The sequence below is a fragment of the Scylla paramamosain genome, chromosome 19 (genome assembly GCF_035594125.1).
Source record: "Scylla paramamosain isolate STU-SP2022 chromosome 19, ASM3559412v1, whole genome shotgun sequence".
Classification (NCBI taxonomy): domain Eukaryota; kingdom Metazoa; phylum Arthropoda; class Malacostraca; order Decapoda; family Portunidae; genus Scylla; species Scylla paramamosain.
In genome coordinates this window covers 13,316,253-13,338,173 of record NC_087169.1, presented here as the reverse complement: position 1 = coordinate 13,338,173, position 21,921 = coordinate 13,316,253, and the positions used below count along the sequence as shown (strand labels likewise).

Here is a 21,921-nt window from a genome sequence, read left to right as displayed (position 1 = left end):
TATTGAAAAGGTAATCAAGGGAACAAATTCTAACTACCAAAGAAACACTCGATTGTTTAGGAAACTCCATGGAGAGCAGTGCACATACAATTGTAGAGAAACATAAAACTCACATAATTTATATCTTACGCACTGTACAACCACAGGAGGAAAAAAATAAAATAATAATAATAAATAAATAAATAAATAAATAAAAATAAATAAATAAATAAATAAAACCTAGGTTAAGCTGCATTTGAGATACAATAATTTATGTTAGAAAGTATCCAAATGCCGAACAGAGATTGAAAAAAGATAAACAAATAAAATTCTGTGGTGGGTATAAAAAAATAATAATAATAATAAAAAAAAAAAAAGGAAAGCTGAAACGAAGGTAAATGAAACCATAACATAATTGTTGCTACACTAAAGGAGATAACTATTCTATCTACCTTGATGTTTACGTACTAGGCAAGGGAGGTAAGACAACAAAGGTAAGGGTTCTCCTTGATCAATGCTCCCCCCACACCCCCCAAAAAAAATAGTCACTAAAACACTTATCAACAAACTACAGCGATTCATAAGGACCAAATCAAACCGAGTATGATGTAGCCTGTGTTCACTATAAGTATAAAGGGGCCGAATACTCCATAAATGCCGTAACAGTCCATCAAACACCACAACAGACGGCGGAAACGGGACTGAGCAAGGACCTCATTAGATTGAAGAGATTACTCTCAGATGAGGTCCCAAACCATAAAAATAATGCTTTACACACACACACACACACACACATATATATATATATATATATATATATATATATATATATATATATATATATATATATATATATATATATATATATATATATATATATATATATACAGGTCCCAGGAATTCTTTAAGCGTACCTGGACATCCTTACAAAATCAGCTGATAACAAATATCGTTTACTATACAATTAATCAACCATTAAATCAGATATGTGCACTTCCTGACATGATTATTTACTTATCCTAGATATTTATCTCACGCACTAAAATGCTGTGTGTAAGAATTTATAAAGAGATGAATTATAAACAGATTAATTATATAGTTAAGCTTTCATTTAACATCTTGATGTTCGACAGTTTGGGCAGCGTACGAGAGCGCCGCCGCGTCAGCTGTTAGTGTTACATCACTGCAATAACAAAACGGCGAGGTGGCGACGACTCGGCCTCACTTCCCCGCTCACTGCCAGTGTTTTTGGTGTGCAACTCTCCTCACACAAGATGTCACTCACCACCCTACAAGACGCCAAACCAACGGGTGAGTACTGAAGGCACCAATGATATTGTAAAATAATGTCGAGAGAAACTATAAGGCAAGGATGCTGTGGAATTCCTAATATGGAAAAACCTAAATTATTCACTACGTAAGAGTCGCCTTCCTCTGTGATCATGTAAACGTGTGAGTTACGTAACGCAATACTTACAAAAGCGTATCGTTATCAGCAGTGTTGTAATGCGGAACAAGCAGCCAAGGTACACCAAAATCTTTTATAATTACTATAGTTCAGGATTTAAATTAACTGATGCGGCGTACCGAAAATTTACCAAATATTACCAAAAAAGGGTATTTCGGTAATATGAGATGCAAACTATTTAAGATATACTGAGGTTGACATCATAGACAATACTTCTGAGAGGTTTATTATATAAATTATTCTGTTTAGACTCTAGTGCAGGCGAGGATGGGAATATTTACTGCTTGAGGAAGGCAACAAATGAGTGTTTTGAAACCTTGGTAACAGATTATTCCAATAAATTATGAAATTAAGGTTCACATAATTTGTCAGTAGTGATGCTGTAGTAGTAGATGCACATCAAAGACATCACAGCATTGCTCCACCTACTGCCATTTTGTGTCCACAATATAGTTTTCCAATGCACTAAAGATCTGTCCTGTGGTGACTTAGCCAAATGCAATGCTGCTGATGTAAACCATCTGTGAACATTTTCAGTGCAGTTGGTGGAAACAGAGAGTGCCCCGGGTGGCCACCAGCTGGTTAACCCATACCGCACCAACAAAGTGGACAAGATGGACCTGGTGACCATGGCGGAGGAGATACAGAAGGTACAGGACCACACAGCCTTTGATATGAAGTGAAAGTGTGAAAATCGTGGCAACTAGAGAAATGTTGCATTTATATTTTTACTTATGTACTCCCATTATTACATGAAATGAATGGACCAAATGATATAAGCACTCAGAACCAGTAAATCATTACCGAAACCTTGAATCATGGTAATAGTCTCAAGTGTCTTTGTTACCAAAGGATCAGGGTAGAGTCAGGAATCTCCCACATATCAACCTACACATGGTAAATGGTGCTAAACATGCTCCTCACCTCAGGCAGACTCCTTCGTGCACGCCAACGTCAGCAACAAATTGCAGGTGATTGCTGAGCAGGTGCGGTTCCTCCAGGAGCAGGCAAGGAAGGTGCTGCAGGAGGCCAAGGACAATGCTGACCTGCACCACGTGGCATGCAACATGGTCAAGAAGCCCGGCTCCCTTTATCACCTGTACCGACGGCCCTCCGGCCAGCGCTACTTCTCCATGCTCAGTCCAAAGGTTGGTTTTCATGTTGAGTTTTCCTAATTTCAATCTGAAAAGAAAGTTGTAATTTTATAGGAAGAACAAAAACTTACCAGTATATGGTAAATCCTTCATGAATCAAACCTTTTTACATAAAGTGTCAGATATAATGAATACTTTGAGCTTATCAAAAATCCTCCCCATCAAACAAACCTACAGTCATTATATGCTGGGACTGTCTGTAAATGCTGCCTTAGCTGCATGCTTCCTTCCTGCCACTGGCCACCAGCTTTTGTCTGCATTTTTTACACAACTGGTTGTTAAATATAATAGTCCTCTCCTGCAAAACAGTTTCTTGGTGAGAGTTTATTGTACATGCATAAAATTTTGTGAATTTAGGTAGCACATGTCACCAAACTGTGCTCCTTATATATGAAAAAATTCTTAGTGGGAATTTCCTGTACATGCATAAAATTTAGTGAATTTAGGTAGTGCATGTCACCAAACTGTGCTTATTTATGAAACATTGTGCAAACACCTTCTTGTATAATTAACTTCAATCTTTAACAATCAGCCCTTCCCTCACAAAAGATGGTGAGGATTTGTAAGAGCTATAAAAGGCCATCTACCAATTCAGGAGTGTTCTCTGTTATTTCCAACAATACTTTTTCTCCCTCTAGCTGTTAACTATATAGGGGCATTACTCTTCCATTGTGGAGTATTGTTTCTTCCAAATTGGGAGTATTATTATTATTATTATTATTCCACTTTTTTAGCTGGTCTTAGCTGGTCTTCCCAACACACACACACACACACACACACACATTTTCTCAGGCATTTCTGTCAACAAATATGAAGTCTAATTCTTTAGTAAATCCTTTGGATGTACTACACAAGGAATATTGCATTAGTGGTCCTGTTGTGAACCCAAACTGTATATCATCTAAGCTAATTTTTTTCAAATTATATCCTTTCACAACTCATCTGATGTGTGCATTATCTCTTCAGAATATCCCAAAATGTATACATTCACAGTTAAACCTTTTAGCCAACTGTCAGGCACCAAATTTGTGTTGATAATCATCATTAATATCTGTGAATCCAGTGCATGATAAGGACCGAGACTCCAAAGCTAAACATGCACTTCTCTTACTATTTCACTGAACATGATCCAATGCTTAAACTGTCTGCATCATAGAGATGTCACCACTGCCACCATGACCACTGTTACTTCTAATCCCACTACATCATTGGTTTCTACCTCCACCACATTTTCTGCAGCATTACAATATACAGGTGCTTTGTGTTTTCAGCGTACAAGACTTCTTAGTCATTAACTGCCATGACTGAAGACCATGAGCCGTGATCATTTTCCACTTGCTGGCAGAATAGTTTCTGATATCAGTAGTTGACCATTGTAATTAACGGCCTGCTTTTATAGAAGCTTCAAGTTTTAGTTGTGTAGCAAATTGTTCCTGTTAACCATTTTTCATTACATATTTTCTCTCCAACAGGAATGGGGAGCCTCCTGCCCACATGAGTACCTGGGAACATACCGATTGGAAGCTGATCGCTCCTGGACCCCTGCAGACAAACTGGAAGAGAAGGCCATTGACCAGCAGATGATCAATAAGATATTGACTTGCTCTAACACTTTATCCATAACCATGGATGAAAAACAATGAGGAACACTCAGTACTAGATAAGTGTGAGCTCTGAACAGTGGTTGTGAGAGGCTGTGCTGAGCCCAGGCCCTGGTTACCTTTTGGCTGCTGACAGCAGTCACCTCACCCCAATGACTCTAAGTCTAAGGCCTCTGAACTTTGATAAGGAAGGCCTCCACCTCCACCAGACTTATCAATATGCAATTATTTTATTTATTATCAATATTGTGGATGTGTTTATTTGATACACATGGGAAAAGTATATATAAAAAAAGTAACATGCTCACAGGAGAAACCTTTATTGGAAAAAGGTGACCTTGGCAGTCTGCTGGTGAGCATCAATAAAAGTGATGCAGAGCAGACTGATACAGTGTTGCTCCCTGCAGGCTGGTGAATGTTGCTTTTCCTCCATAAGAGAGAATAATGGAAAAGGTTTTTACCACATTGTGTATAACACAATAAAGACACTGCCAACTGTAGTCTATGAAATACCTCCCACATACAGTTGTAGAGTAATTGTGATGCCATGTACCTCATCAGTACAAACATAGCGTGTGCAAACTTAATACAGTATAAATAATAATTACATAATCATTTACCTTGTAGTGTGTGTTAGAAATGGGGAAAGATATTTTCCATCCCATCCAACACTTGTGTAAGGTGGGCCAGACCTTATTGAGATGACAATGGAATATGAAAGAGCTCTGGTAATCTCACGTCATCATATCACATAATGACCATGCACTTCATCAAGGCATTCAAAAACAATGTAGAAACTTGCAGCAGTAACAAAATTTTATCAAGATTTGCATGTTCAAAAGACCAAGCATTTCTTTAAATGGTCATTTGCAGATCAGTGCAAGAAGACCCAGAAAAGTGGAGGGATAGGTTGCAGCAGGTGATCTTGTTATAATTCAGAGCAAGTTACCAGATAAGGACCTCCCACTCTCCTGCATTTTGTTCACTGCTGCATCTGATGATAAAGAAGACTTAAATACAAATTGTGATTAAAAAAAAAAAAGCTTTAGTATATAAATAAAACAATGGCAATCTCAAATACTTCCCCAAACATAGTGTGTTACAAACCAATACCCAACCATCACCATTCCTATTTGGTGTTCAACTCAATCTACTGATGAACCATGGGAAGGAGGAGGGACGTTCTGTTTAGTGTGTTGGAAGTGTGGCAAGAGCTGAGGAAGCTGAGGAGTGCTGCTCCTGATGGAGCTGTACAGGTGATAGTCTGACAGTATGATAGGGCAAGTCATGAAGGAACATCTCTTAAGTAAGAATTGACTGTACAGGAGTCTCTTTTACAGTCAATATTAAACTGCACTGAATCTTGAAGTTTATAAGTTCATAAATAAATAATCAAGTCATAAATAAACAGTCAAATGAATGTCAGCAGTGTTTCTGCTGCTGACATGTCCATCAGTCCTGCACTGCACTACAGCTGTCTAGGCAGAGACATGACTCTTATGGAACTTTTAACAATCAGCCTTAACTTTATGGAATCTGTTTTCTGCTGTGTTACTTTCCCTCATATCTTAATAAAAAAATGAGAATTTCTAAATTAAAGCGTTAAGCGTTACTGTGTAGCATGGTGAGCTGCCATCAATCAGCATACAAGCATAATTCCTTCATAAAATTACAAAGCAAACAAGGGAATCAAAGAAATAAAAAAAAATAAGAACCCAACCAATATCAGACTCCTGGCAAGCAAGTCCCTCCTCCCCTTATCCCGTGGTGTGCTGGAAGGGCAACATTAGAACACCTGGTGGATGCTCAAAGGCCACCCAGCTTCTGCCGCACTGTTTCAACGAGCTCCTCTCTTTTGATGGTGGTCTCCTCCCTGGTGACAGTGTCGCGAATCTTTACCACACCAGCCTCCACCTCAGACTCTCCAATCAGCGCCACCAGCGGGATCTTGTTGTCTTCAGCATACTGTGGTGGATGATTCAGGGTTGTTGCAGCAATCACCGTTAGTGCCATTATAACCAAAGGTATTATAACAAAGAAACTCGTGATAAAACATATAAGAGAAGAATGTGATAAACAAATGTATTTGGAGAACATACACTGACCTATTCCAATCATATGAGCAATGATAATAGACAAATGTAATGAGACTAAAGGCCCATTCACACACAACAGTGATGTATCAGTGCTGTGTCTGCTCAGTGCTTCAATGTCAGTGAAAAAAATATTGTTACTTTGAATTCAGCCGACACATTCACAAATGTCTGGCGCAGTACCATGTTTTGACTCTGTGTCAGTTTAGTCTCTGTTCCATGAAATTTAATATTGTCACTACTGATATTTTTCAGTGTTTCACGGACATCGGACAAGTGCAGTGAGTTTGCCCACAAGAATGCATGATGAATTACTGATTGAAATGGATTGGAATTATCCTGTTCTGTATGATTTATCACAGCCAATGTATATGGACAGCAGTCTTGAACAATGTATTTAGAAAAATTCTGTTCCATCATCAATTAATCCCTCGTACAGAGTAGCAAACTCTCCTTCACATTCTCTTTTCTTCCACGCTTGATGTACCCACTTTCTTTTCTCCTGCTAATGCTCAGCCTCTTCCTCTTCATCAAAAATTATGGCAATCATTGCCAATTTAATATCTGAAAACTCTGCCATCTTGGAGAACACTGATTTTATGCATTACAGATGTGTGTTAACAGACATCACTGAAGCATCACAGATTTCACTGAACTGACACAGTACCGATACATCACTATGTGTGAATGGGCCTTAATACGTAAATATATGTGTGGCCCAAGATTAGGAAAAAATTTGTTTTCTATCATCTGTCCCAGTTATCATACTAAACCACATATATAACATACAAACTATGAAGTCAATTGTCTGGTAAGAACAAAAACTGCTACATATGCCTCAGTGCCTCACCTGCAGCTGGTTTAGGATCTTTGGGTTGTTCTTATAGCTGCCCTCTGCCTTGATGCCAGCCTCATGCAGCAGCCCCAACAATTTCAGTCTCTCATGTACCATTCCTTTGCAGGCAGTAACCACAAACACCTCTGTCTGGGTTGCCCTCACCTGACAAACAAAAGAAGCAGGCTGTTAAATAGTGTTGCTGAGTGATGTCCTCCTCACTTACTTTCTTGACCATTAACCTATTTTATTTTATTTTTTTTCTTTTTTATGTAGGAGGGACACTGGCCAAGGGCAACAAAACTCCAATAAATAAAAAAGCCCACTGAGATGCCAGTCCCATAAAAGGATCCAAAGCAGTAGTCAAAAGTTGAAGGATAAGTGTCTTAAAACCTCCCTCTTGAAGGAATTCAAGTCATAGGAAGGTGGAAATACAGAAGCAGGCAGGGAGTTCCAGAGTTTACCAGAGAAAGGGATGAAAGATTGAGAATACTGGTTAACTCTTGCATTAGAGAGGTGGACAGAATAGAGGTAAGAGAAAGAAGAAAGTCTTGTGCAGCGAGGCCATGGGAGGAGGGGAGGCAAGCAGTTAGCAAGATCAGAAGAGCATTTAGCAGGAAAACAGCGGTAGAAGACAGCTAGAGATGCAACACTGCGGCAATGAGAGAGAGGCTGAAGACAGTCAGTTAGAAGAGAGGAGTTGATGAGACAGGGGGTGAGAAAAACTGGTGGAGACGTCTCAGAACGCCTAACTTCATGGAAGCTGTTTTAGCTAGAGATGAGATGTGAAGTTTCCAGTTCAGATCATAAGTAAAGGACAGACCGCAGATGTTCAGTGTAGAAGAGCGGGACAATTGAGTGTCATTCAAGAAAAGGGAATAGTCGTCTGAAAAGTTGTGTCGAGTTGATAGATGGAGGAATTGAGTTTTTGAGGCATTGAACAATATCAAGTTTGCTCTGCCCCAATCAGAAATTTTAGAAAAATCAGAAGTCAGGTGTTCTGTGGCTTCCTTGTGTGAAATGTTTACTTCCTGAAGGGCTGGACGTCTATGAAAAGATGTGGAAAAGTGCAGGGTGGTACCATCAGCATAGGAGTGGATAAGACAAAAGTTTGGGTTAGAAGGTCATTGATTAATAATAAGAAGAGAGTGAGTTTCTAACTTAAGTGTGTAAATGTACTATACTACCTATGGTGTGGAAATTAACATTAGCAAATTTTGGCATCAATGATGGTTACTTGGGGGTTAGGAATACAAAGAAAGATGCAATTTCCAGCCCTCCTGCTTCACTATATTACTTAACTACAAAATTTTCCCAAGGGAAGAGCCTCACCTTATTACTCTCAGCACGCATCTTCTGTTCATAGATGGTGAAGAGCCTCTCAATGCCAAAGCTCAATCCAACACAGGGCACAGTCTTCTTCTTGGGGTCAAACATGCCCACCAGCCCATCATAACGACCACCCCCTGCCACACTGCCCACTGGTCCTTCCTCTCCAAAGTTCTGTCCTGCTGTGAGCACTGCCTCATAAATGACACCAGTGTAATAATCAAGGCCTCGGGCAAGACCCATATCAAACACCAGGTGCTCTGCGCATCCCAGGCTTTTGCAGTACTGGAAGAGCAACTTCAGATCTGCAAAGCCAGCCTGGAAGGGAATACAGACTCAGATTGTGGTGATATTACTCAATTTTCAAACTGGGGAATCTGATGCTGTTATGAAATTAAGTGTCTACCTTGGGAATGTAATGCTATTATGAAATTAAACATCTACAATGTGCAGGATATTTTTTTTTTTTAGTTTAAGATATTTCTGAAAATCATAGTGCATAAAAAATGTAATATCAACAGCCAAAGTAGAATAATGGAATGGTACAGGGAGCAGCATAACCTTCAACCATGAGATACAAGGGTGACAACCTTGCCTCCTGTGATTTACCTGGGCTGATGGAGAACTCTTTAATAGTTCATCATTGGCTAGTGTCTCCAGGAGCTCTTCTCTGCCTGATAACTTGACATAATTCCCAATCTTATCTGCCACTTCCTCATCAAGTCCCTTCTCGTCCACCATCTCTTTCCTCACTTCCTCCCATGGTGACTTGTCCAGCTTGTCCACGGCAGAGCAGATGGGACGGAACTTCTCACTGGGGACACCACAGGAGCCAAACACACCATCCAGGATCTTTCTGTGGTTGATCTGATGGAAGAAAGAAATGCCTCAGGGAGCTGCAGGATGGTTTTTGTAAAGCTCATGACCTAGTCAAAGGTCAGATATATTTTGAACAACTACTTAAAGAAAAGATACCACTAATTGATTACTAGTGACCAAATGAAACATGCATGGATCTTTAAAAGAAGATTACAAAAATTAAGTTACAATGACATGGACATACAAGTCTTTCCTCATTGTACTCTCTGCCTCTGTTACCTTGATGGTGAACTCTCCCAGTCCCAGCTTGGAGAGCACCTGGTGCACCAGCTGGACGCACTCGGCATCAGGAATCATGGCGTCAAACTGGCCAGCAATGTCAAAGTCACACTGGTAGAACTCTCGGTAGCGGCCTGTGGGGCGGATCATTGTGTGAGTCACTGCTCCTGTCAAACTTTCCTATGCTCTTAAAGACCATTTACTTTCATACAGGCATTTGATCATCATATTTTTTTTTTTGAGACTTCCACATTCAACAGTTTCCGCTAAGAGGCATTAGATGTTTCTCTTATTACATGTAATAAACTTATCATCTCAAGGACTGCTACCTACATATTATCATTATAATTATGTAGAACACCTACATATGGAAACACTCATGTCTTGCTTTCTAACCTGTATTACCTATATTTTCAGTAGAAATGGTCTATACTCCTACCCTGCCCCACCTTCATGCCTGGCCCATACCTCTGGTCATGGCTGGGGAGTCCCTACGGTAAACGCGTGCCACGTGATAACGTTTGATGTTGTCAATTTTGTTCATAGCCACATATCGTGCAAATGGCACTGTGAGGTCGTAGCGCAGGGAGAGGATCTCACCACCCTGGTCTTCAAGGTCATAGATCAGCTTTGAGTCCTCGCCATATTTCCCTGTTAGCACATCCTGCCAGAGAGAAAAGGTTCACTCTTTTAAGCATCTCACTATCTCACTGAAAAATTCTATTGTTTGACTCATCTTGTTTGAACCACTAATACGTAAGTGGTTCAATTTGTTTCAACATGAATAGTTTCTTGTTACAGAAATTCAGGCACTCTGATCTACAAACCTTCAACTCAAACACTGGCGTCTCAATCTGAACTGCTCCGTGCATGTGGAAAACTGAGTAGATCACATTGAACACCTGGAAGAGACCAGAGATGAAATCAATGATAAATGGCAATTCAGTTAGAATAACAAGAGAGAGAGAGAGAGAGAGAGAGAGAGAGAGAGAGAGAGAGAGAGAGAGAGAGAGAGAGAGAGAGAGAGAGAGAGAGAGAGAGAGAGAGAGAGAGAGAGAGAGAGAGAGAGAGAGAGAGTGTGTGTGCAAATCTTCAATGGATGACAAGTTTCTACTAAGCTGAAGACTCAGAGCAGCAAATAAGATAGGTAGGTAAAGTTTCCATAACCCACAGTAAAATCTCTGTAGCTTTTAGTTACCTCCCGCCTGTAGGCCATCTCCATGGGGCCATAGTCCCTCGTGCCCTTGGGGGTCTTGAGGACAAACTTGCCTGACTTCCCCTTCCCTTTGGACTGGCTACCACCCTTTTCATTTTGTGACCCTTTGGAATGGTTGCCATCCTTGTCATTCTCTGTCCTTTTTGAATGGTTGCCAGCCTTGTCATTCTGAGAAGGAAAGAGAATTAAATATACCAACATTAGACAAAATATTTTCATAGCATAATTTATCCTTTCATAAATTCAAAACACAAGACAACAAAGAATCTTATGCCTAATAATTTTACAAAATGCCACAAATCCTGGAAATATCAAGAGACATCAAGATTTATTAAGACGGATGTAAAAAGCCTGTTTACAGTTAAGGTTTAGCACCACTACAAGTACAGCTCTCATAGTTGTTTTCAGTGAAGTAAAGTCATTAAGTTTTTCACGTCACTTCCTTCAATTTGTGCATTTTCTGTATATATGATTCCAGCAGAACACATTTGAAGAACTTTTATCTAAAATGTTTCCATCAATAACATTTTGTTCCTATTAGTAACAACTGCAGAGGTGTTATCTTAATGCCTGTGATGTCATATGGCCCTGTTGTTTTGGCACTTCCAATCATGATCAATCAACTTCTTAGCTGCCTCAGTGATACACTCATACATACTCAAACACTAACATAAACCTGGTGCCTGATACAAAGATCCAAGCTGACAAGGATTTAAGATATGACAATAAAGGATAATAAAGGACTTGGGATGAGATAGTACAAGGAGTTGCTCAATAACAATTACATCCAGACAACATGATATTATATACTCATTAAAAAAAACTTGTTTGTTCCACCAGCCATTGCATCACACTCTATCAGCATAACTCCACAGCTCAGGGGTGAATCACATTTTCCTGTTTTATATGTCTAGTTTTATCCTGAAAAAAGTGGAGGTAGCACACACTAAGAAAACAGAAAAGAGAAAGGGAAATAGTGGTCATGAAGCACAGTGAAAAAAGTAAAAATAAATAAAAAATAATAATAATAATAATAAAATAAATAAATAAAAATAAATAATAATAAATAAATAAATAAATAAAAATAAATAAATAAATGAATAAAATAATATAAAATAAAATACATAATATAATAATAGTAAATAAATAAATAAATAATAGATCAATGGAATGCATTAGCAGAGTATTAAGTGGTGTGTGGACAGAAAATAAAAAACTTAAAACAAATTATTCAAGTTTTAATGAATTTGACATTACCACCTTCACTCTATCCTATAAAAATATAAAAATATAGGTGGTAAACATTAGAAAAACAAATGATTAAGTAAGGTACTATTTTTTTGTTCAAATATTCTCATTTTATCACATTAATACTGAAGCTGTATCACTATTCCAGGTGTATCATGACTCACCTCAGGACTCTTGTTAGGTGCTGCCACATCCACTTTCAACTCCTTATTAACAAGGTCAGACAGCTGGTTGTCCATCTGTGAGGAAAGAAGAAGAGATGACATTCATTACCATGGTGGAAACTACTTTATTTAATATTCCCATCCTTTTTCCTCCTGCTCTCTCTCTCTCTCTGTTGTCAAAATCTTGTATCTGATAATGGCTATCATACATGATAAGAACATGAGTTATCATTTCAGCACCCTGATATTAAAATCAAAGTATAGTATGGGTGCACATAGTAACATTCTGACAGCTGACTTCAACACAGTTTATTTTGCAACCCTATTTCTTTAACACTGCATGATATATATAACTAATACATCCAAACTCAAGACACATACAGAAGTATCAAAAGTCTTCATACTTGCACTACTGAATAGTACACTAATAACAATAAAGTCACTACATAATGCTAATAAAACAACTCATTTGTAAAACTTCTTCAGTCTTGCACTACACACTATTAACAGTCACTAATGGAAGCACTACATGTGGCATCAACATGTGCTAGTGAACAAGTGAATATAAAAGTGCTGCAGCAACACCTGTCAGTTCTTGTCACTGATGCAAGGTCATGTTAAATCAGAGAGGCATGAATAATATCAAGTATTTAAACCAGGGGGGAGATTATCATAAACTTGCTTTGAAAATCTACACATGCCAAGAGAATGAACAAGGGAGCAAACATGGTAAAGGAAATCTATTTACCGGTCTGTATGATCAACACATTAATGAGTTACCAAGACACAGCTACAACCCATTCCCTGAGCATTTCCCTAGAAATATCTTAAGTGGAAAAAAAAAAAATAAAATAAATAAATAAAATAAATAAATAAATAAAATGAAAAACTAAAAAAAAAAATAAATAAAAATCAATAGTAAAATATGTATGAAATAATAGCTAATCTTGTTATAAAAGTACATTTCTATCTATAGAAACACTGTACTGCATGAGTGAGTACAGGCCACATAACTAGAAAATCATGAACAGCTATACTATGAAAAAAAAAAAAGAAAAAAAAAAAAAAAAAAAAAAAAAAAAAAAAAAAAAAAACATAACAATAAGAAAATAAACAAGCACAGGAAGGTGGTGCTCCAATCACTGCAGGAAGAGTAGTTAATGAACAAGATCCATCCTGCAGTTCTCATGTCATACCATTTCAGACACTCTTGATAAAGTCAAGGCATTTGTGAAAACAGCAACCAACAGAAGTAACATTGGCAGTGACTCAATTCCTCCCTGGCACATTTCTATTTTGCACAAAGTTAATTAGATGAAAGTTAGCACAACTAGACCTTGCACTGTTTCAGTTTTACACATGTCATCCTTGGAATCTCTCTTTGCGATTATGTCTAAAAGAATGTCCAGGGAATAAATCCTAAAACTAAGTTATTGCAAGTTCATGACACTTTTTTGGAGCCAGAATATGAAGAAAATAATGTGGTAGTGTAACATGATGCTTGACAGAGACCATCTTGACTAAAACTAAAGTTAGAAGAAAATAAAGAGGCATCACAGAGCATTCCAAGGAGGTAGAGCCTGGGCCTACCTTACATGCCAGGCCTCTTGTGCCAGGGAGAACTGAGGGCTGGGTCACACACACAGCCAGATGCGAGTCTTTTCCAGCCATCATCACTGCTCGGCTAATACACACTAGGCACCTCCTTGCAGGGCCAAAGAGTGCCATGCTGTGTTCCCTTCAGCCCCGCAGAGTTAGTCTAACTGTCCACCTTTAGCTACAGTGCCATGATCTGGCTCATTTTTTTTTTTGAAGGGTGTTGAATGCTTATACTCCAACTCATAACTGTGAAGAAAAAGGAAACACTGCAGTAAGAATCTGCCAGACTGCAAAGTGTTTTTCAAGTTTGAAACTGATTTATTCTACCATGAAATGATGATGGAATTAGACAAGTCCCAAAGGCTTCTGATGAATGGTAGTCACATAAGGTGAAAAAGAAGAAAAATGCTCACCTAGATAGTGAGTATGGCTCAAAAGCACCTCAAATAAGACTTTTCAAGCTACACAATATACTGAAACAGCAGCAACAATCAAAATAATTTTGACTGAAGCACATGAGATTCCACAATAACTCAAATGGCATGCTAGTGGCCTGTGCACAGCAAAACAAAACCCCAGAACTGCAGGATGGTAATGGAGAAACAATGAAGTAGGGAACACAAAGGTGAGCACACCTTGCAAGATTCTGTGTGTGGGGGAAATGCCTGCATCTCACTGCGGGTAAAAGATTCCATGTGAGCCGCCCACCTCCTCAAGTTGGGAAAGGTGTTGGAACGGTCACATGGGACACAGACTGCGTTCAAAACCGCTCGGTCAGCCTGGGTGGGCCGGTGTCCCCCTATGTAACTGTACTCTGAGAGGTGAGTGTCCACCAGCTCAAGAGGAGGCCCCTGTCATTAGATGGACATCCAGTGATTATTTAAAGCTTACAGTCTAAGATGCATGCTTATAAAGAAAATACAATTTTATGCTAATGTAATTTTCTGGGTATTTTCATCAAAGAATGGCATATGAAAATAAAACATTAAAACTTCTATGTCCATAAAACAAATGATGAAATTTGTTTGAGAAAGTAACATTCCATAAAACTTGGATAGATTTTTAAATTTCAGATTTGTTTAAAGATGAAAAATAAAGCTCATGAAATATCTATAACCAATTCAAGATTGTGTGGAAGCTCCATCATGTGGGCAAGGTTTACCATATATATCACATATTTTCAGTTCACTTTATACATATCTTAATAATGACTCTCCTACCATTACATCCTACCAAGTCTGGGTGAAATCAAATACAAAAGTCTATTCAAAGTGACAACACACACTTTAGTACTAATTAACAGCATATGCAAATGTTCAACTATTAAAATACACAGAAGTAGATAAATTATTTGCAGTCATAATACTTCACAATACATAAATTATTTGCAAAGAGTCATAATATTTTATAAGAGTCATTCTGCTGCTTTGAGGTTAAATGCACAACATCCAGCTGTTCTGGTCACATCAACCCTGGTAATGTCAGATTAGACTGCACATAGTTATTTCACTAATTTTGCATATAGACATTAGTTTCTAAGTCAAAAGTCTGGAATTTGTCTTAAAGCGACGCAGACCTATGAAGAATTACCTTCTGGATGAGGCATAACTTTAATTTTCCCCAGCCGGCCTATGCTCTTGCAATATGACAATGTAGCAAACTTCGTGGCATTACACCAACAAAACCAACAGCAGTCCTTCAGTATACGCCCCTGTATGGCCTCTGGAGTGTACAGGACTTACAGCTCCTCTACAAGACCATTCCGCGTCACACCAAACCACGGGGGAAGACGTGACACTGGTGATGCAACCCTCAATTTCCCTGCAGCCAATATTGACTCAGTTTTCATCTTTTGTGTAGGATTCAGCGCCTGTATGCCGTGTGTGCTGACGCAGTGCACTCATCAGGAGTTAGTTAGGGACATGGGAAGCCTGTATAGCAAGTAGATACATACCTTTTCCATGATATATGTGAGGCACGCGGACTTTGTTTACCTCCTCGGCACCTCTCCGTCCCGTTGTGATCCTGAGCTTGAGCCTCGCGGTGCACCTGATGGATTTCTCTTGCCTGGACTTTCACAACGGCAAGGCTGGTGGTGCATTATCAGGGGGTTGCATTTAAATGTATCTTATTGAATTTTCTGTGTATTAATCTTCTCTTCTCATTTCAAATATATATTGGTTTATGTATTTCTATATGTATGGCAGTGCGACACACCTCCAGAGTGTGTAGCCAAGTCGCCGCCACCTTGACTTGTTTGCCATCTTGCTGCTCTCACTGCCACGTCTACAGACACTGACGGTCTTCATGTTTGCCATCTTGCTGCTCTCACTGCCACGTCTACAGACACTGACGGTCTTCATGTATGAGTATTTTGATGGAAGACGGGGAATTAATAAATTATGATTTTATTATAAGTTTCACTTTTAGTTATGTTTCTCTATTTTCTGTAAAGCATCTGATAACTTTATGCTTTCTGTAGTAGTTCATGGTCTTGAGGAGAAAGGTGATTTTTTTTTTTTTTTATAATTGGGAGCCTTCAACGTAAAGAAAAATATTTCCAGTAACATCAAGTACTACTCGTAGGTAATCCGTATACACTGTCGTGGTTGCTTTCAAGGTCTCTTGATGCTTCCAGCCTGTACTCAAGTTACAATAGTTTCCCACCACAAGCATTTTCTTTGACTTTACATTTGATAGGTAACTGTAGCATTCTTTTGTCTTATATTTCAGAAATAGATTTTAACTAAAACATTTTTTTTCTCTCTCTCCTGTATTTCAGGTAAAAATCTCAGAATCTCTGCTTGTTAGCCTCGAAGTTTATGCAGAAATGGTGACAGAACAATCAAGTTCAGCTTCCTTCTTAAAAATGTTCTGAGTATGAACTGAGCACGGTGCCTTCCTCTGCCAACACTCACGGCGCTCTGGGATACATCTAATAAGTATACGAATTAGAAACACTGTAAGGTAACATACGTACACCAAATATACCTAACTAATATATTTGACATAAGTCCACTTGATAAACCCGTTATACCACTCATCAAAATTTGGGAAACCCTTTTGACTGCTCTCTTTGGAGACTGCCACCTTTAATGGACCTTATATATATATATATATATATATATATATATATATATATATATATATATATATATATATATATATATATATATATATATATATATATGTATATATATATATATATATATATATATATTTTTTTTTTTTTTTTTCACTGGTCAGTCCTCCTTATATATATATATATATATATATATATATATATATATATATATATATATATATATATATATATATATATATATATATATATATATATATATATATATATATATATATATATATATATATATATATATATACTAGCCAGATACACCAGTTAAATATTCCAGTTACATGCAAAATTATACTTAGGTATACAAGTTATTTCTTGTCTATTTTATTTTATTATTTCCGTTTCCAATACATGTCGCTCTGCACAAAGCTTACGTGAAATGTTTCTGAAAAGGTCCACAATATTTAACATTTAAAACAGAACCTCTTTGTGGTTTTTGTAGTCAGTAATGTATGTGATGACTAAATGATGAGTTTACAATGTATAACAACATAAGATCATAAGAAAATAAGGGAAGCTACAAGAAGCCATCAGGCCTACAAATGGCAGTCCCTGTATGAATGAAACATACCTACCTATTTCCACCTATGGAAGTTCAGTTAGATAAAATCAGCAAATAAATCTGGATATCCCTAAAACACTTAGCCACAACAGCCAGCAGTCGGTAGCATACTGCTGAGAGCTAAGGCAGAGGGACGGACACTGAGTATAGATTAATGATTTGTTTTATTAATGGATGCCCCAAGAATCTTAAGATTCTCGTGCTCTACAATAGTTGATTATTAAGGTGGTCAGAAAAGGAGAAAGACAATGGAAATTGCAATTTAAGTATATCAATCATGATAGGATTGTTTCAGAGCAAAGAAAATAAACGAGAACACACACACACACACACACACACACACACACACACACACACACACACACACACACACACACACACACACACACACACACACACACACACCAAATACATGCATGATATGGTGTCACATAAGTTTCCATACATATGGCTTTTAACATTTCCGGAGCCTTGGGATGGTTGGCGTGGTCCAGTGGGGTTGTCTCCCAGATCTCCCCTCTCGATCTTTATCTTTGGGGACACTTAAAGTGTATCAGGAAAAGATACGAGGCATAAATAATTTAAATGAACGTATTACCGACGCCATCAGAAGCACAACGCTAGCTGTGCTGATGTGTGTTCATCAGGAGTGCGCGACACGTTGTGAAATGTGTTTGCAAAATAATGGAAACCATGTACATCATATTATATAAATAAAATCATTTTTCCATAGAAATAGTTATTTTTCAAATGCATGGAAACTTCATATATATATATATATATATATATATATATATATATATATATATATATATATATATATATATATATATATATATATATATATATATATATATATATATATATATATATATATATATATATATATATATTACTCCATCCCTACTATTGTTTTCCAACACCCAATGAGGTGAATAAAAATAGACGGACCGTTACAGTAACGTAAGGGTAAGCTAGCTACGTATAAACGGTGAAGAAAATTTAGGCAGACAGAGGTACAGGGTGGCCAGGAACAGACGGGCAGACGGGAAACGAATAGAAGTTAGGGAAAGCCTTTGTTCAGCAGTGGGCTTGACACACACACACACACACACACACACACACACACACACACACACACACACACACACACACACACACACACACATTTCAGGTATTTCAATATATTGATAGCTATAGCTCGATTGAAAAGGCAAAATAAATTGGCAATAAAGCGTGAATCACTGAACTCTCTCTCTCTCTCTCTCTCTCTCTCTCTCTCTCTCTCTCTCTCTCTCTCTCTCTCTCTCTCTCTCTGAAATTAATTTACCCTAACAAATATAAATGTATTCATATATGCATATATTCCTTTATGAACGTGAATAAAACGAATTAGTGTGTGTGTGTGTGTGTGTGTGTGTGTGTGTGTGTGTGTGTGTGTGTGTGTGTGTGTGTGTGCACCTGTCATAAGCGTGGGAGGTGCTCATGTGTTAGTTTCCGTCACGGTTCGGGGTTCGATTCTCGCTTCTCTCCCTTCTTCTCCCCTCCCTTCGTCACCCTCGCCCTCAGCCCGCCTCCCTCCGCCCCTCCGCCCCTCGCCTTCAGTCTCCCGGGAACACGGTCACGTGGCGCCCTAATGAGTGTGACACTAACGTATGGGGAAAAGAGAAAAAACTGCTGTTGCTGCTCCTACTAGTGATTCTACGGTTATTCCTGGTGTCCCTGGTATAATGCTGCTACACTGTTACTACTATACCACTGTTACTGCTATTACTTCTACTACTATGACCTCTACTACTGCTGGTGTTACATATCAGTTATTTCTACAAGTATAGTTTCCACTACAGTTTCTACTACTACTATTACACCCATCCCACCTCCTCTTCCTACTACGTACTACTGCTACTGTTACTACTATTAGGTACTTCTATTGTATACTACTACTACTACTACTACTACTACTACTACATAACAACAACAACAAAAACAACAACAATCACCATTACAACACAAAAAAATACTAGTCACAACAACAACAATAATAATAATAATAATAATAATAATAATAATAATAATAATAATAATAATAATAATAATAATACAGTATCACTCGTAATGCCACGTCCTGTAATACCCAAAGTGCGGCCATTACCACAAAATGTAATACTTGGATGATCATAAAATTTTGTCAGTAATAGAGTCAATCGCCTGTGCATGTGGATTTTTGTTATTGTTGTTGTTATCCATCAGTGTATTGAATTCCTCCCCTGTGTGTCTAAATGTATGCATCAATAAACCCTCCTTTTTTTTTGCCCAGCGTTATTTCGGGTATTTTTTAGTTGTTTTGCTTTAGTTGCTATGCTTTGAACTATGTCTCTCTCTATTTCTTATTTATGTGTTTTCTTCCTTTTTTCCCATGTGTATTTTTAGTTATATAGGTTTGATTATGCTCCTTTATTCTCTCTCTCTCTCTCTCTCTCTCTCTCTCTCTCTCTCTCTCTCTCTCTCTCTCTCTCTCTCTCTCTCTCTCTCTCTCTCCTTGGTTCTCCTTCAGTGTTTTACTGGGAGTGGTATGGTAAACAGGTTCTTATTTTACTTTATTTTATTGTTTATTGTTTTTACTCATTTTTGTGCCCTTGGTCTATCTCCCTCACCTGTATATGAATAAATGAATAAATAAATAAATAAATAAATAAACGAAATGATAGGTAAACAAATAAGCCTTTCCTTCCCATATACAACAATTCACAGCACCATAAACACTGTACAAAATATTTACAAAGACCCACAAGAAAGAAAAAGAAGATGAAAAGAATAGATATCTCAATTCCTCGCCAGTATAATGTTTAAAGGTGGCTGTAGAAAATAAATAAAAGAAAAAACCTTAGAGTGGTCTGTGGCTAAGGAATGGTACACCAAATACCGGTGAGAGGGTTTAAGGAGTCTGTTGAGGGAGAGACTGCACGGGTGGGTGAAAGGACCATGTTCTGAATCACTTCTGCGCCGCACCTCTGCTACATTCAAAAGGCTCTATCTAATTGAAGTTACCCGGATTTTATTTTATTTTTTTTTGTGGTTTTATTGACAGATTAATAAGATTTCTACATTATTAACAGGAGAAAACACTCTTGAGAACCTGGCTAATCATCTTTGTGGCTTTTGAAAATAGTCGTGGCGAGAGAGCGAAACGTTTCAGAATACGAGTTTATAATACGTTAAGAGTGTTTTTTACGGTTCTAGTGACATATTAACAAGATTTCTACATTATTAACAGAAGAAAACCACTCTTGAGAACCCGGCTAATCTTCTCTGTGGCTCTTGAAAATAATCATGGTGGGCGAGCGAAGCGTTCCAGAATACGAGCCAGCGTAAGAAGAGATGGTGGTTTTGGTGGAGGCACTGAAACTGGTGGCAACTGAGAAAGATGTAGGGGACAGAAACAAGTGGTGGAGACGTACGCATGGGGGCAACAGATATAAGAAGAAAAAGAAGAAGAAGAAGAAGAAGAAGAAGAAGAAGAAGACAAGAAGAAGAAGACGATGAAGAAGAGAGAAGAAGAAGAAGAAGAAGAAGAAGAAGAAGAAAAAGAAGAAACAAACAAACAAACAAACAAACAGCAAACAAACAACACCAACAACTACAACAACAAGAAGAGGAACAACAACAAGAATAAGAACAAGAACAGCAAGAACAAAAAAAAAAAAAACATTATCTATTTTTATATAATTTTTGTTAGGCTCGTCAATATTAGTGTTTTCCCCCTCTGTCTCTTTATAAACCTGTGTCTCATTATGTACAAGAATTCATCGTTTCTTCCTATACACCTCTAGTCACACTACATTCTGAACACACCCAGGGCAAGGTTCACTAAGGTTCTCTGAATGTCCCAGTGTACAGGGCTAAAGGGTATCTACTTGAGGGTAACGTTCCACAGACTGACGTGAATCCCACACTCAAGATTCATAGCAGTGTAACAGCCTCCTAGCCTTTAACTTCCAGGTGTATCGTTATTCTCTCTCTCTCTCTCTCTCTCTCTCTCTCTCTCTCTCTCTCTCCTCTCCTCTCTCTCTCTCTCTCTCTCTCTCTCTTCTCTCTCTCTCTCTCTCTCTTTCCATTACCATAAGGCTGGACTAAGCACAAATATAAATAATGACAAATAAATAAAGAGATAAATAAATAGGCAGACAGACAGGCAGAGACAGACCTGACAGACAGACAGACAGACAGACAGACAGACAGACAGACAGACAGACAGACAGACAGACAGACAGACAGATAGACAGACAGACAGAAAGAAAAAAGAAAGAAAGAAAAAAAAGAAAGAAAAAAGAAAAAGAAAGAAAGAAGGTAAGAAAAGAAAAAGAAAAAAAAGTGTATAAACATAAATCAAAATAAAACAAAACAGGAAATTAAAACGAAATAAAAATAACAAATGAGCA

At 37.9% G+C, this 21,921-nt stretch overlaps 2 protein-coding genes across 6 annotated transcripts in view; one reads left to right on the top strand and one right to left on the bottom strand.

The window, feature by feature from the left end:
* Positions 1–1,132: 1,132 nt before the first annotated feature.
* Positions 1,133–4,698, top strand: LOC135109666 (uncharacterized protein C1orf50 homolog). Its single transcript, XM_064021197.1, has 4 exons — positions 1,133–1,290; positions 1,985–2,097; positions 2,377–2,595; positions 4,074–4,698. Exons 1-4 carry the CDS (start codon positions 1,254–1,256, stop codon positions 4,242–4,244), a joined length of 540 nt encoding a protein of 179 aa, XP_063877267.1. The 5' UTR covers positions 1,133–1,253; the 3' UTR covers positions 4,245–4,698.
* LOC135109664 (histidine--tRNA ligase-like) overlaps positions 4,506–21,921 on the bottom strand; it is a 138,229-nt gene continuing 120,813 nt past the window's right edge. The window contains exons 1-11 of one of the 5 annotated variants that reach the window (XM_064021190.1): positions 15,739–15,886; positions 14,420–14,635; positions 12,186–12,260; positions 10,756–10,941; positions 10,385–10,459; positions 10,026–10,221; positions 9,558–9,691; positions 9,069–9,326; positions 8,463–8,777; positions 7,146–7,295; positions 4,506–6,167 (exon numbers count right to left, since the gene is read on the bottom strand). In XM_064021190.1, coding sequence (XP_063877260.1) covers positions 6,009–6,167; positions 7,146–7,295; positions 8,463–8,777; positions 9,069–9,326; positions 9,558–9,691; positions 10,026–10,221; positions 10,385–10,459; positions 10,756–10,941; positions 12,186–12,260; positions 14,420–14,635; positions 15,739–15,747 — 1,773 coding nt within the window. In that variant the 5' untranslated portion in view covers positions 15,748–15,886 and the 3' untranslated portion in view covers positions 4,506–6,008. Of the gene's footprint in view, positions 6,168–7,145; positions 7,296–8,462; positions 8,778–9,068; positions 9,327–9,557; positions 9,692–10,025; positions 10,222–10,384; positions 10,460–10,755; positions 10,942–12,185; positions 12,261–13,775; positions 14,031–14,419; positions 14,636–15,738; positions 15,887–21,921 lie in introns of those variants that run through there. The other 4 variants (XM_064021191.1, XM_064021192.1, XM_064021195.1 and 1 more) reach the window with 4 other exon arrangements.